Consider the following 16,288-nt stretch of genomic DNA (forward strand, 5'->3'; position numbering starts at 1 on the left):
AATGAACAAAGTGTCCTGGAATACCATAAAACATCACACAGAGTGGCTCAGAGACCTGGATCTACTACAGTTGTTGATGCTGAAGACCAGGTCCAAAGATATCACTGCCATTTTATAGCAAACGTGGGATCTGTTCGTTAATAAACTGTAGGCAGTTAACATTCTCCTCCAAGTGTGTTGAGCTCCAGTGATGTGTTTACAGGAGTTGGAAAAGAAGCAGTGGTTCAGACTTCATGTTCCTCATAGGAAGCATGTGCAATCGCAAATAATGGCTTGTAGAACAGTTAAAGGAACGCTAGGTAGTATTTTTATAGAAGTCACTGAGCTCTGTCCCTGTTACTCGAGTCTCAGCACTGCAGAAACTGCACTATGTAACCGCTGGAAGACGGCTGGAAACCACCACTGTTCACCTCTCCCCTCCACCTTGATTTCAGAAAGATTTCAGCCATTAACACAACAATAATAATTGACTGTGGGGACAAAGAAAGCTAAAAAAACACCGTTGTTGGCAGCTTAAGTTAAACATATTTCTTCGCGAGTTAAAAATGTTCTAGAAAAACGAGAATCGCTGCATTGAAAAATGTTTAATGTGTTTTTACATGAGGGCATCAGCATGAAATGCAGGTTCTGAGTGCAATACACGGAAGTATTTATATTCATATCTGCTTATCTGATTGGTTTTTGATTCAATATAAACAAACTTGTGCTTGAAAGACCAGATACATTAAGTTAAAGTATTGTTTGTGGGGAGCGCGATATTTACACAAAGACAATTCAAGTAAAAGATGACTACAGCATTGATGCAGTGTTGATACAACATAATAAACTCACTGGGAAAGGCCTGGAGTTTCCTCATTGAATAGAATTCACAGCTGGAAGAACGCAATAAAGTCCTGCAAGAGTCAAAAGGAGACATACAAAGTTGGGTCTGTGATTCAGAAATATGCTTTTGTCGAGACGGGTGCTTCTTTAACTCCTGTGACAGAGAGCAGGTCCGGTTGAAGCGGGGAGTATTTCTTTTACAGACTGTCTGACCCACTTCTTAAATTACGGCACTTTTCACAGAGTAGATGGAATAAAACAAGGGTCTTTCAAGCGGCAACTGTGGGCTTCTCTCCCACTGGGAGGATGGATGGAAGTAAATTTAAAAAGGGAAGAAGAGAAGGAGCAAAGGAGACTTATATATATATATATATATATAGTTTGAGTTCTGAAAGAAAAAGCTTCAGTTCAGTCTATGAGTCATTTCTGAAATAAATGTTCTTAAAAGCACAATATAATCCTGTCGTGAACAAACCTGTGTGAAGCAAATTTACAAATAATGACGTGTTATTCCTCTGTGCCGTATATAGGTCAGTTCATAATCCTTTTAAGTACACTGTACATATGAAAACTACACTGATTGCACAGTCCCAAAGAAAAAAGAAAGGGCTTTAACCGATCTTGAATAACAATGAAGACTGAACCCTTGGGGCAGAGAGAGCTGGAGGCCGGGGAGAGTCCCGGGCCTGGTTCCAAAAAACTCAGGTGGATGGCAGCCCCCTGCTCCAGTGGTGTGTGTGTTCACTGCCCCTAGTGTGTGTGAAGAATTGCTGATTCACTGCCAGCGATGAAAGAAATGCAGAGAAGCCATTTCCCTAAGGGGATTAATAAATCTAAAGGGATTCTTCTTTTCTTCTTCTTCTGTTTCAGTTTTACAAACACCACCCCATTCCAAAAGATCAGATTCTTCAGTCGAAAAAAGTACCATCACAGGGACACTGTAAAAAACAAAGTATAATAAAAAAGAGGAGGAGTGTAAGTCCTATGCACAGCAGGGTCAGTTTGGCACTCCACAGGAGAAGTCCAGCACAGACGTCAGACTTGTGTGTGTCATACTGAAGTCTGGGGTTTTCTGATCACTAAACGGACAGGGCCTTCTGAGACTGTTTTGATGACGTTCCAGGCGTCGTAGTGCATTAAACCCTGCAGGGACCTGCCGTTAATAGCTAGAACCTCATCTCCCACGTCGATAACCCGGGACAGCTCTGCAGCGCCTCCTGAGGAACAAAAAACAACAACAACAACAACGTGAGACTATAATTTAAAGCATTGTGAAAGAACAGACAGCTTTAGCTCATCATGCTCAGTGCCAAACGTGGGCTAGACTCCCAACACTGATACAGACCAGTTCAACTGCACTCTCTGAAGTGATGCAGCATCGTATACAGGGGTTAGACACCTGTCATTTTAGTGTGGGAGGTTTCATGGCTAAATTGGAGCAGCCTGGTGGCCAATCTTCAGTAACTGAACATTGCATCCAATGGATCAAACATTGTGTCCTGAAGGCGGTGCTGTGTATCAGGACGACAATGCACCAATACACACAGCAAGACTGGTGAAAGATTGGTTTGATGAACATGAAAGTGAAGTTGAACATCTCCCATGGCCTGCACAGTCACCAGATCTAAATATTATTGAGCCACTTTGGGGTGTTTTGGAGGAGCGAGTCAGGAAACGTTTTCCTCCACCAGCATCACGTAGAGACCTGGCCACTATCCTGCAAGAAGAATGGCTTACAATCCCTCTGACCACTGTGCAGGACTTGTATATGTCATTCCCAAGACGAACTGACGCTGTATTGGCTGCAAAAGGAGGCCCTACACCACACTAATAAATTACTGTGGTCTAAAACCAGGTGTTTCACTTTCATTGTCCAACCCCTGTATGTTTGTGATACAAAATTAAACATCCACTATCAGTGAATATTAAAACATCTAATTTAACAACTAGAAGTGATGAGGATGATGATGATGATGATCTTTGTAGTCATTATACAGAATGTACAACGAGACTGAGGAGCTACTCCTTTTTTTTTTTTAGTGAAAGACAAATGTAGACCGACTATAAAAAGTTCCAAAATAAAAAAGTTCTAAGATGTACAGCTTAACGAAATGTATAAATACACATATAAACATAAGGGTCCTGCATATATAATAGAAAGCATATCGCACAGAGGTGGGTTTTTGCACATTGATGAGATATTACACAGTGGATGAGAGTCCAAAACAGAAGCAGCAGCAGCGGTAATAAATATAACAATAATGTGCAATATATTACCGGTGAAAAGGAAGTCTGAGTGGGATCATGAATCAGAGTTCAGAATGATTATGGCCCTGGGAAAGAAACTGTTTCTCAATCAGTCTCAAAGCGTAGTAGAGAGTGTTAACTGTGGGTGTTCAAAGACAACTACATTCTACACGTTTAAGTCATATTTTTAATGTTCTGTCCATGAGGATAGCCTCTACCATTGTTTGGGTTACTGTCTGTGAGGAGTGTGGTGTGTTCTCCCTGTGTCTGCGTGGGTTTCCTCCGGGTGACTGTGAGGAGTGTGGTGTGTTCTCCCTGTGTCTGCGTGGGTTTCCTCCGGGTGACTGTCTGTGAGGGGTGTGGTGTGTTCTCCCTGTGTCTGCGTGGGTTTCCTCCGGGTGACTGTCTGTGAGAAGTGTGGTGTGTTCTCCCTGTGTCTGCGTGGGTTTCCTCCGGGTGACTGTCTGTGAGAAGTGTGGTGTGTTTTCCTTGTGTCTGCGTGGGTTTCCTCCGGGTGACTGTCTGTGAGAAGTGTGGTGTGTTTTCCCTGTGTCTGCGTGGGTTTCCTCCGGGTGACTGTCTGTGAGAGGTGTGCTGTGTTCTCCCTGTGTCTGCATGGGTTTCCTCCGGATGACTGTGAGGACTGTGGTGTGTTCTCCCTGTGTCTGTGTGGGTTTCCTCCGGGTGACTGTCTGTGAGGAGTGTGGTGTGTTCTCCCTGTGTCTGCGTGGGTTTCCTCCGGGTGACTGTCTGAGGAGTGTGCCGTGTTCTGCGTGTCGGCATGGGTTTCCTCCGGGTGACTGTCTGTGAGAAGTGTGGTGTGTTCTCCCTGTGTCTGCGTGGGTTTCCTTCGGGTGACTGTCTGTGAGGACTGTGGTGTGTTCTCCCTGTGTCTGCGTGGGTTTCCTCCGGGTGACTGTCTGTGAGAAGTGTGGTGTGTTCTCCCTGTGTCTGCGTGGGTTTCCTCCGGGTGACTGTCTGTGAGGACTGTGGTGTGTTCTCCCTGTGTCTGCGTGGGTTTCCTCCGGGTGACTGTCTGTGAGGAGTGTGGTGTGTTCTCTGTGTCTGCGTGGGTTTCCTCCGGGTTCTCCGGTTTCCTCCCACAGTCCAAAAACACACGTTGGTAGGTGGATTGGTGACTCAAAAGTGTCCGTAGGTGTAAGTGTGTGAGTGAATGTGTGTTGTCCTGTGAAGGACTGGCGCCCCCTCCAGGGTGTATTCCTGCCTTGCGCCCAATGATTCCAGGTAGGCTCTGGACCCACCGCGACACTGAACTCAATAAGTGCTTACAGATAATAAATGAATGAATGAATGAATGAATATAATAAGGACATTAGAGCTTCTGTTGTTGAAACTGAGCCATGAAACCTTTGGAGGAGGGTTGGAAACCACCTCCTCCACTTCAGGACAGTTCTGTAAAAGTGAATTACTCTTTGCAACTGTAAGGGTAACTCCAAATCTTACACAGTGTTCCTTTAAAGGCATTCACATGGTTCACAATATTTAGACACATTTAAAAACATTAAAAACCCTCTTCAACACTTCATCAAGTAAGACAGGATCAATTCGGTTCTGAATCCGCTGTTCAGCATTTTCTAAGTGATATCAGCCCTCAGAGTGGTTTTCCCTGCTTTCTGCACTGTGTATAAACCTTGTTGACAATAACAATGCCTCCCTCTACTGGTGGACCATGGTATTAAAAGTGTTGCGAGGGGGGGGGGGGCTACCTCTGAAGACACGTTTGATGTAGAGTGGTCGATCTCCCTGAGCAGAGGCTTTGCCGCCCTCCAGACTGAAGCCCAGGCCTGCTGCAGTCTTCTGTAGCTCCACACTTACAGCTCCATCAGCACCAACCTCCACAGCTGGAAAAATAACAAGGCAAAACAATACGGTGAACAAGCACAAACAGAAAGAAACTAACAGAACGGTTCAACATTTCAACATTCATTTGAAGCCTGAATGTTCCTTAATAACTTTTTTACAAAGACATGAGTAAATACCCCATTATTATTTATTTATCTGTACATTATCGGACCAAATATAGGGACAATCGAATATCACAAAATAGACAATATTAATTAGGCTATACTAGACGCATAATACAAACAGCTACTGTCTAACACAAAGCTAATGCTGTTATAAACACCAGTGGAGCTTCTGAAAAGACAAAGTAAACAATGAAAATAAACTATTGGGGTTTTGTGTTATCATTCACTGCTTTTTGTGACCAAATAAATCAATATAAGTGTTAAATAAAGGCATACAAAATATGAACTATTAAAGGGGAAAATAATGAATACATTCATTCATTCATCTGTAACCTTTATCCAGTTCAGGGTTGCAGTGGGTCCAGAGCCTACCTGGAGTCATTGGGCGCAAGGCAGGAATACACCCTGGAGGGGGCACCAGTCCTTCACAGGGCAACACAGACACACACATTCACTCACACCTACAGACACTTTTGAGTCACCAGTCCACCTACCAACGTGTGTTTTTGGACTGTGGGAGGAAATCGGAGCACCCGGAGGAAACCCACGCAGACACAGAGAGAACACACCACACTCCTCACAGACAGTCACCCGGAGGAAACCCACGCAGACACAGGGAGAACACACCACACTCCTCACAGACAGTCACCCGGAGGAAACCCACGCAGACACAGGGAGAACACACCACACTCCTCACAGACAGTCACCCGGAGGAAACCCACGCAGACACAGGGAGAACACACCACACTCCTCACAGACAGTCACCTGGAGGAAACCCACGCGGACACAGGGAGAACACACCACAATCCTCACAGACAGTCACCCGGAGGAAACCCACGCAGACACAGGGAGAACACACCACACTCCTCACAAACAGTCACCTGGAGGAAAGCCACGCAGACACAGGGAGAACACACCACACTCCTCACAAACAGTCACCCGGAGGAAAGCCACGCAGACACAGGGAGAACACAACACACTCCTCACAGACAGTCACCCGAAGGAAACCCACACAGACACTGGGAGAACACACCACACTCCTCACAGACAGTCACCCAATATTGAATACCCTTTGTAATCATTGATTCCCTGACTATTTTATTTTTTCCATAATATGTTATGTATTCATTTTTAATAGTGCTATTAATATGTATCTGAACATTAAAAAAAATAGTGTTTTCTACAATCAGAAATGGACCCATGACTGTGAGTGCTGTTTACCTTTCCCGTTCTCTCTGCTGTGGTCCTGGTAAGTCTGAGAAAGACCGTTTCCTGTACGAGAAGACAACTCGTATCTGGGGGACAAGGGCTCACTGTCTTTTCCTCTCTGGATGACGACTAAAGCTTTCTGGAGCAGCCGAGTCTGATGGAGACAGGAAAGAGCCTCGCCGTGGGTAGTCCCATGTAGACTGTTCCCATTAATGGACAAAACAGCATCACCCCGACGAATGGTACCCTCCACTCCAGCAGCCCCTCGGGTGAAGACCCGATGAACCTGTCCAAAACAATTTAGACTGAATGCTGTTCTTAAATACGTTCGCTGCATAAGTTTGTTCACAGGATCGAATTCCGGACAACTTTTTATTTAGTCTTAGAAAGTCTCAGAGATACATTCTCATGTCAATCACAAGAGGGCAACAAAAAGTGCAGTCCTCAGATTAAAAAAAATTAACATGGAAACCTTCTAAAACATAAAGAAGCTAATCCAAGGCCATTATGTCCCTGAACGAAGAAAAATGCTGGAGAAACAGCAGCTGCCTCCTAGTGGAAGCTTTACACTGAAAAATTAACAAGAGAAACTTGATATTAACTTGCACTGCATTTGAGGATCTGATATATCAAAATGTTACTACAAAAAAGGTCTATTTAGCTCATTAAAGAGAAGAACTGTTTACAGTAATCGACTTCTGCTCCAAGTCCACTCCTCCAGCGATGCTGAAGCCCAATCCTGAGCCGCCTTCTTTCGCCAGGACTACAACAAGCACATCCTCCTTCACCTTGAAACAGAGCAAAGCAGAGACTTGCCAACTTTCTCAATCCTGAGCCCCAGTGATTTATAACAAGAAATCCTGTTACAAAAACAAAATGTCTTCTATGTTGGGAGTATATTGTTGGGATTACTGCGAATAAAACGTGTGGAAAGATGACACAGCAGTAACACAGAATGGCAAACACGCATAAACAACATGAAATTATGTGAATTACACAAACAATGTGATGCCTGTATCTTAAACGCTCCTGTGTCTGAAAACACATCTTTCCTGCGTCCTAAAAGGAAGCAGCGCTTGTGAAGATGGGCTGCGTGTGATCATGCCACTCTCGAGATCAAAGTGCTGGCTTTCCAGAGGGGAGCTTTTGATCATGTTGACAGTGAAAGTATAATTTGAGATGAAAAGATATGTAGTGAGGCACTGCACTATTTCCTGAGCTCTTGATAGGCCTTGCTGGAATACTGCAGTGTCTACTGTATCCTGGATTACCTCTGAAACACTCTTAAACTCCTCCATCAGTGTCATCACGTCCACTTTGGCTGCGACTGCATTTAGGATGCTCTGTACCTTCTTCTGCTCCAGGGGAGATGATGACAAATCTTTCAGGCTGCAAAGGAGGAAATATAACACACCAAAGTTTACTTCCATCCTCGTTAAAAGGAAAGGATCTAAAACACATGCCCATCGCTCATGCCCAGCTGCTCTTCACAACATGAGCATCTTTAGAAACATTCTCCTTTAAAGGGTCATACTTATGCGCTGTGTTTAATCACGTGATACGACACGGCAACCAGAAGTCATTCATTTTCAATGAAAATGGGCAATGTTGAGTGACGCGAACTGGAAAAATTCAGCAATGTGATGAAGTTCAGCTCTGCTCTACTTTATGTAAATTAGCAGTGATGCATGTCAGTGGCTACCAATCAGAAAGCAGCCTTCACGTTCCCGCAGAACCGCTCCACTCACTTTGGTAAAAGTTTAAGTTTGCAGTATGTTATGTTGTTTATTACAACTGAAAGTGTACATAATATTTGCTTTGAATGTGTAAGTAAAGCTACTTTTTGATTACCTTATGACAAAATTACACTCCCACAAGGGACACATCGCCAGCTGCACGGGCGTCGCTGAGCGATTTTATCGCTTTCAGTTTGCACACACCTTTAAAGGGAATGTCTATGATTGCAGGGAACACAGTTCTCTCTGGTTGTTTATATTCAGAAGCTCCATATCTTTTAGGGAAGAATAGTATGTTTGAGTGGGAAAAATGACTATTGTTTGAACGTTTGAAAGTTTAATTTGTCTCTACGTTTTAATTCAGTGTTTGAATGACCAAAGAAACTCATTTGTAACTCAGGTGGTTTAGTTTTGTAGCATTGTCAGTAATGCAGTTAGCCTTCCCCAGAATTTAGAGACATTTCCACCCTAAGTGATCCAAAACAGCAAAAATAAGTCAATATTATCCACATATGCAGCAGGAATAGAGCAGTATCCTCGTTTCGGTTCATGCTTTTCAACGTCTGGAGTTCTCTCCAGTATCTAAAATAAAAACTCCTTATTCTTACTCTACTTCTGCTCTATATATGTGACAAAAATCACTAAGGGGCAGTGAGCACACAAGCCCCGAGCGGTGGGCAGCATGGGGAGCAATTAGGGGTTAGGTGCCTTGCTCAAGGGCACTTCAGTCATGACCTGACGGCTCTGGGGATTGAACCAGCAACCTTTCGGTTACAAGCACCGTACCATAATCACCAGGCCATGGCAGCCTCTGTCAATCCGAAATGCAAGAAACTCATCTGTCCTCACCTGACACACCAGCCTGAAAGTGCCTTTTGCTCTTCAGGGTGGTCCTCATTGCCATTTAAGCCATGAGTTCCAGGATCCACCATGCTCACCCTGGTCACCACAGCGCACTGATGGTCTGATGTCGGGTCTGTTGGTCTCATAGGGTCGATTTTCAGCTCTGTTTTGAATGTGACATTGCCAGGGTCTCGGGAGAAGTCCTCAGGGCACAGCTTGTCAAGCTCAGGCATGCTAAGTGCCCTTAGTTCCCTCAGTCGTGTCCGTGATAGTCCACCATGAGAGCGGGCATTTCGGGAACGCAGAACCGGTGGAGTATGCGGGACAAGACTGGACTGAGGTAGAGCGTCCTCAGTTGTTTGCTCTTCTACTAGAGGCTCAATGGAACCAGTAGAAGGAGTTGGTTCAGAGTTGTTCAGAGCTCCATTAATGGAGGGATTCGGTGGCTGCTGGGAGGAAGAAGAGCCCATGTTTAAATTGTCCACACAGGAGCTGAGACTCCTTCTCAATGACCGGCTATCAATGGACTGAGGGTTTACATTGCCCATGTAACCAGAGAGCCTCCTGTTAAGAGGTGGCTTATAGCTAATACCATAAGACTGGATGTCTATGTTCCTTACAATCGCACGGTCAAAACTGGCCAAGTTCTCAAAGGACTTGATTCTTTGCCTGACAGAAAAGGGGTTAGGGTCAAGAGTTCTACTGGTATCGTTGGAGTAGCTCCTTCGGCCCAGTCCATTATAAAGCTTTGTCTTTCCAGGATGAAGACTACAACTAGAAGACATCTCAACAGTTGTTGAGTTCCTGAGGTTACTATCTACCTTGTTTGTATCGCTTGAAGCATTCTCAGAAAGTTTGTTCTGGCTTTCACTACAATCATTTTGCTCTGGGACTGATTTGGAAGAGTCTGTTGGCATGATATAAGCTCCCGAAGCTGGTTTAGTTGCTGACTCTTCAAACAAAGCCACATTATCTTTAAGAACAGGAGGGCATACTTCAGCTTGGTTTGGATGATTGCTATTTGAAGTTTCCTTGCATGGCAGAACGGGTGTGGATGAACAAGAGGATGGAGATGAAGATGAGGAGAGTCGCACCTCAATGAAAGTTCTTTGTGTTGTATTAGTGCTGAGACATTTAGGCACAAGCTCTTTTTGATCAGAGCAGGAGTCGACACTCTCAGTTTCAGAATGGTCTTCTTTAATGCTTCCAACTGCCTTCAAGGTGGGCTCACTTGAAGCACTCTTTTCTTGGCTTGATTTAATGGAAGGAGCACTGCTCTTGTCCAGGGATCTACACAGTTTTGGGCTGTTTGTAGGGGTGATTCTTTTGGCTGCTAGCTTAGGCGACTGAATGGGGGAGGAATGGGCTTTTTTTGGCAATGGACTCTCAGCCCTGGCTGCCCTGCAGACTGGCTGCTCTTGTCCTTTGCAATTTCTCTTAATGCTCAAACCTTTAAGCTTGGCAGAGGTGCTCAGTTTCTTCTCTTCTTGTTTGAGCCTGCTGTTTAACAGAGGTGAGACAGGGTTATCATTCGGGGACTTGTGCCCCGAAGGTCGAAGAGAGTTAGCGGTGGATTTAATCTGAGAGTGGGAAAGTAGTGATCTAGAGTCAGAGCTAGCATTAGTTTTTTCTTTCCCTTTGTCTTTTGTAGTCAGTGCATGTCCAGTGGTGGATGTCCTCCCACTTGATTTACCACTGGAGTAATCTGAAGTCTTGGACTCTGGCACAGTTTGGCTGAGTGGCATTTGCACTGGGTTTGGTTTATCAGAGTTCAAACATGAGTCTATCCTGGATGTCCTCTCTTGACTCCTTGGGGTAACATCGGGGTTAATCAAAGCTGCAGGGGGAGTGCTGACACTTAATAGTGCCTGGCAGGTTGTGACAGGTGCCAACGCCTTTTCACATTTCTCATCACATTTACAGTCGGATGGCTCAGGGCTTGAGAATGTCCCACAGTTTGCCACATCGTTTTCAGGGCCTTGGTTTGTGTGCCCATTTACAACTGAATCTGAAGCTGAAGACTGAAGTGAAGTCTGGGGCGAACCGAGAGAAGTAGAGTGGTTTACTGGTTCTGAGTTTACTTCTTGCAAAGTAAGAGATGATTCTTTCTGAACAACTTCTTGAACTGTCTGGCTGCCTGAGATTTCCTGTTTAGGAGATACAGAATTGTCCTTTTCTCGACTTGACTCAGCCGTGCTGTAACAGAGCTCTATCTCCTCATCAGAGTCAGTGTCCTGAGGACCTTCACGGTGTTCCTCTGGCTTCTCAGGTTTCACAGCGCTGTCTGTGGCAGAGTCACTTTCTGAGTCACTGTCATCCAGCATATTGTACATGCTCGGATTCTCTCCACATCCTTTCACAGAAAGGTCTGCATCATCATTCGGGAGCTGACTGTAGTTCCTGGAGTAACTGTTCAAAAATGTTTTTCCAACTGGCAAAATACATCCTTTGTTCTCAGAGTCTACGACAGAGAAATTCAGAAGTTTTGGCCGAAGCGGATGGGCGTTTGTACCCTCCACGTTCTCTACTGCACACACACCGATCTCAGTGACTTCCGGACCAGTCTGTGTTTCTGAGTTCACGTGAGATTCAAGTGAGTTCAACTCTGATATGACGTCATCGATATTAGTGACAGGCACCTCGTGAGTCGTGGTTGTATCCACATTTTTTGACTCTGCTTCCAGAGAAGGATATTCTACGTTTACAACCATGGTATTGTCCATGCAGGTTTTCTGCTCCACAGTAGCTCTAGATGCCTCCATCTTTGCAGAGTGTTCACAGCCCGAGGACATCATTAAACTAGAGAGTCGATCTACAGCTGCAGAATGAACAGAAGCATAAAAAATGAGCAAATATTGTTTTAAAATCCCAGTAAGATTAGCCAAAACAAAGCTTATCAAAATCATTGTTGTGTTGTTGGCGTTCACCATATGTTTACATATCCAACATCAATACCTGACCGATCCTAACTGGCCATCTTCAATTACATCAGGAGCATCCTGAAAAAGCCAGTATCTCTAAAGTGTCATCTGTATCGCTCCATATGTCAAAAAAAATATACTGGAGGCACTTCAGATTCTCAGAGATCTTCACTGACAGTGTATTTCTCTGATCTTTCAGTCCCAGCTCAAAAATCAGGGGGTGGGTCTCAGAGGGGGCGCAACTCCTGAGACATACTCCAGGGTAATTTCCAGGAGTTACATCATAAAGCACATGGAGAGTAAATACCATGCCTGCTCACATATATATTACAGTTAACAAATAATCTTTATATTAACAAAAATAAACATTATATTTAGGGCTGACACACAGACCTTAAATATCTGTTCATATTTCTGACTGAGTTTACACTGCGGGTATTTAACACAAACCCTTATTCAGAGTGACATTTCATTTTATTGTTGATACAGCAGTAGGACTAATGATACACTCGTAGGTTAATGCAGCGTTAGGTATCTTCCCAAGGGCTTTCAGTGGTGTATTATGGTGTTCCTGCCTGAGCTGGGAATTCATTACCATTCTCTACGTACTCAGATGCTAATTCTGAACAACCACCCATAAACAATATCATATTTAGGTTTCATAATCATTCATTCATTCATTGTCTGTAACCCTTATCCAGTTCAGGGTCGCAGTGGGTCCAGAGCCTACCTGGAATCATTGGGCGCAAGGCGGGAATACACCCTGGAGGGGGCGCCAGTCCTTCACAGGGCAACACACACACACTCACACATTCACTCACACACTCACACCTACGGACACTTTTGAGTCGCCAATCCACCTACCAACGTGTGTTTTTGGACTGTGGGAGGACTCAATCATTCATCATATTTTAATTAGGTTTATTAATGTCTTTATGAGGTCAATCATCAGAGATGACTGGAATTAGATCAGATAAGCACTGATGAAAATGCTGCACTGGCTGAAAAAGATAAATATCTACTGAATATGTTGTTGGTGGCTGGTAAAAAAGCTCTTACAAAGACGTGGACGTCAAAAGGGACATTTACATGACAACAGACATTTACAAATTGAAACAGATAACAGCATCTGTCAACCATAAAACTGAACAGTTTACTTCATAATGGGGAAAAATATATAAATCAACTACATTAAGTCTCATTTATCTTTACAAATGAGGAGTTATAAAATGATCACTCCCTGTTTGTACATATTTCATTCATTGTCTGTAACCCTTATCCAGGTCAGGGTCACGGTGGGTTCGGAGCCTACCTGGAATCATTGTGTGCAAGGCAGGAGCACACCCTGGAGGGGGCGCCAGTCCTTTACAGGGCGACACACACTCACTCACATTCACATCTACAGACACTATTGAGTCGCCAATTCACCTACCAATGTGTTTTTGGACTGTGGGAGGAAACCCAGAGGAAACCCTTGTGGACACTGTGAGAGCACACCAAACTCCTCACAGTTGTGCATAGTTTCATTTATTTATTTACATATTCTTACACTGTTTTGGTGTAGAGAGCATCTGAAAGTACACTTACACTTAATGGATTTTTCATGCAGAATGCCAATAATAATAATAATACATTAATTAATTAATTTATTTATTTATTAATTAAATGCTGCAATGACATGACTCTGACATGTGATATCTTCTAAGACAGGTGGTCAAGTCATACCCAGTGCACTTACTTATATAAGATACTTACGTCTGCAGATTAAATGAAGAACAGTGTTCCAGTAATAATTACAGAAATGAGCACCAAATAAACAACAACAACTACGGTACTGCACTAATAATTCTGGCCAGCGCTTACTGTTTATACACTGTATGGCCAGATGTTTGTAGACACCAGCTCATCTGAAATGTTACTTCTGAAATCAAGGGTATTTCCCCATTAATGCAGTAACAGCTTCTACTCTTTTACAGTTAGATGTTGGCATTCAGCTTAAAGAAGTGATGTCCACTCTAACTCATCCCAGAGTAACTGGATAGAGCTTAAACCCTGAGGAGAACACAGTTCCTCACAGCCCAGTGCTGGGGGAGCTTTGTAGCTCTCTAAGCAGCCTGTGGCAGTGGGCATGGAACTAGGGCTGAGAAGAGAGTCTACAAACATTTGGTCATAGGGCGTATGCTGTAATGGCAAGAATGCTATTGTAGCTGTTGTGTTTCCGTTCCCACATGCATTAAGACCCATGCATGAGCTATTGTACTGATGGACAATGTATGTATACACATATACATACAAACAGTGGACCACTCTACAAACAGAGACTAATCAGCATTAGAGCAGGGATATTTTGTCGCTGTGAGTGAAGGGAAAAAAAAACAAGGAGTTATAGGGTTTAAGGGACAAAACACTAACACGGATGATTTTTAAAACATGCCATTAACCACAACACCAGAGCTACATACTACTCCAGAGCTAGGCACTAAGGCTGCTACAGCTAATCTATGAGCTCTATGGTAGTAAATTAATCAATAGTCACCATGGATACAAAGCCAGCTGCTTGCAGTTCCCTTTGAGGTGGGGAGGGGTACTGCCAGCAAGGAAAAGCCTGATGTGCTCCTACATCTTAAAAGCAGCAAGGGGAGAGACAGACTAGGGTCTTTATTTGAACCGACACAGACTGCAGCCTACTAGTGTCACTACTGTGACTTTGACTTAACCGTCATATATCACTGATATGGTGTAATAAATTTGGGTAAAAGAGCCAGTGGGGCACCACATTATCTTGTGTAAGAGTGGAGCAATTAGCCGTCTACAGGAGACTAAAAAACACTGACTGATCAACTAATGTTTGTCCTTAAGCACGTTTACTTGTCTGATTACTTTTCTCAAAGAGTTAGATCAGTGTTTCTCAACCTCTGGTCATCTTCAGGCCGATACTAATGCGGAGCAATGATTTATAATTATTCAATTATTCATTCATCTTCTGTAGCTGCTTCACTCCAGAGCCAAGCCTGAATCATTGGGTGCATGGTAAGAACACCTTGAGTGCCAGTCCATCACAGGGCCTCACACACCTGTGGACAGTTTCACACACTCACCCAGTCACTCTCACACACACACACCTGAGGACAGTTTCACACACTCACCCAGTCACTCACACACACCCCTGAGGACAGTTTCATACACTCACCCAGTCACTCACACACACACACCCCTGAGGACAGTTTCACACACTCACCCAGTCACTCACACACACACACCTGAGGACAGTTTCACACACTCACCCAGTCACTCACACCTGAGGACAGTTTCACACACTCACCTGAGGACAGTTTCACACACTCACCCAGTCACTCACAAACTCACCCAGTCACTCTCACACTCTCTCTCTCTCTCTCTCTCTCATACACACACCTTTGAATAAAATGGTATCAATAACAAATAATGCACACAAAGCTCATTGCTTTTAGAAACCAAATACACCCCGATATTTCTCTCGTGTTGTTGTTAGCAAAACAGCATTGAAATGCATTGTTAATATTTGCCACTATTAGGTATTTTTGTGGTATATAATAAGCTCCTATAAGCCTAACCTGTCGATAGTTTATGTTTAATGACAAGATAATGAGGCAGTGTATTGCAGTGGTAGGAGCCCAAACATAATCCGAGTTTGCTGTTGGCCTTGGGAAGAAAAGGGTTGAGAAACACTGAGTTAGAGCCAGAGTTGGATCTGATTCGGGTCAGTTTTAGTGTTAGTTTGGATGCTAATAAGTCAAGTGGACTTGTGGAAGGGTAGGAGTCCATCGCTTTCTATGTAAGAGAACATTCAGCCAGGTTCATGTGACACAAGCCGATCAGTTCCCCAGTCAGCAACTCACCTGAGACAGGTTTTTTAATCTCTAACTTCAGAGTGACTGGCAGGTTGTGCATGAGCTCACAGATCTCCTGATATGATGAAGTGCACACTGGGGTCTCGCCAATGGCCACGATTTCATCTCCAACACTCATTCTCCCTCTGGCTTCCTATTGGATACAAACAAGAGAGAATTTGGAAACTGGAAGTGTGTTAGGAAATTTGCTCTTGTTTACGTCATGTTGTAGTTTGTAAACCTACAAAATAACACCAACACACTGTCTATATACAGCCCAGAGAATGAGTTCCTTTTGCTTCAAACCAGGAAAAAAAAATCACTTTTCAGAAGGATTCTAAAAGAATGTTGAGCTCTCACAAATTCCTTACTGAGAAAACGAAAGGAAAGAAAGACATTTGCCAATCAGACAAAGAAACCACTCAGAACAATGGATTGGCCGCCCCAGAGTCAAGATCTAATCATCGCTGAATGGGTTTGTGCAGAAAATATAATCAACTTCTATGGTTAAACCTAGGAAGTGTGGGAAAATATCCCTTCAGATCTCTCTTAATTTACCTGCAAAGCATTGAAGCTGCACTTCAATAAACACTAATGGTGGTTTCCCAGACAGGGAGTAAACCTAGTCCTGAACTACAACAGCATTCTGAATT

At 43.8% G+C, this 16,288-nt stretch overlaps 1 protein-coding gene across 3 annotated transcripts in view; it reads right to left on the reverse strand.

The window, feature by feature from the left end:
- Positions 1–224: 224 nt before the first annotated feature.
- Positions 225–16,288, reverse strand: part of LOC136676492 (PDZ domain-containing protein 2-like) — a 124,604-nt gene continuing 108,540 nt past the window's right edge. For all 3 annotated transcript variants that reach the window (XM_066653564.1, XM_066653565.1, XM_066653566.1), the window contains 7 exons: positions 15,645–15,789; positions 8,852–11,663; positions 7,538–7,655; positions 6,953–7,054; positions 6,279–6,552; positions 4,797–4,931; positions 225–2,039 (listed from right to left, as the gene is read on the reverse strand). In XM_066653564.1, coding sequence (XP_066509661.1) covers positions 1,873–2,039; positions 4,797–4,931; positions 6,279–6,552; positions 6,953–7,054; positions 7,538–7,655; positions 8,852–11,663; positions 15,645–15,789 — 3,753 coding nt within the window. In that variant the 3' untranslated portion in view covers positions 225–1,872. The remainder of the gene's footprint in view (positions 2,040–4,796; positions 4,932–6,278; positions 6,553–6,952; positions 7,055–7,537; positions 7,656–8,851; positions 11,664–15,644; positions 15,790–16,288) is intronic.

Source organism: Hoplias malabaricus, chromosome X2, assembly GCF_029633855.1.
Source record: "Hoplias malabaricus isolate fHopMal1 chromosome X2, fHopMal1.hap1, whole genome shotgun sequence".
NCBI classification, from domain to species: domain Eukaryota; kingdom Metazoa; phylum Chordata; class Actinopteri; order Characiformes; family Erythrinidae; genus Hoplias; species Hoplias malabaricus.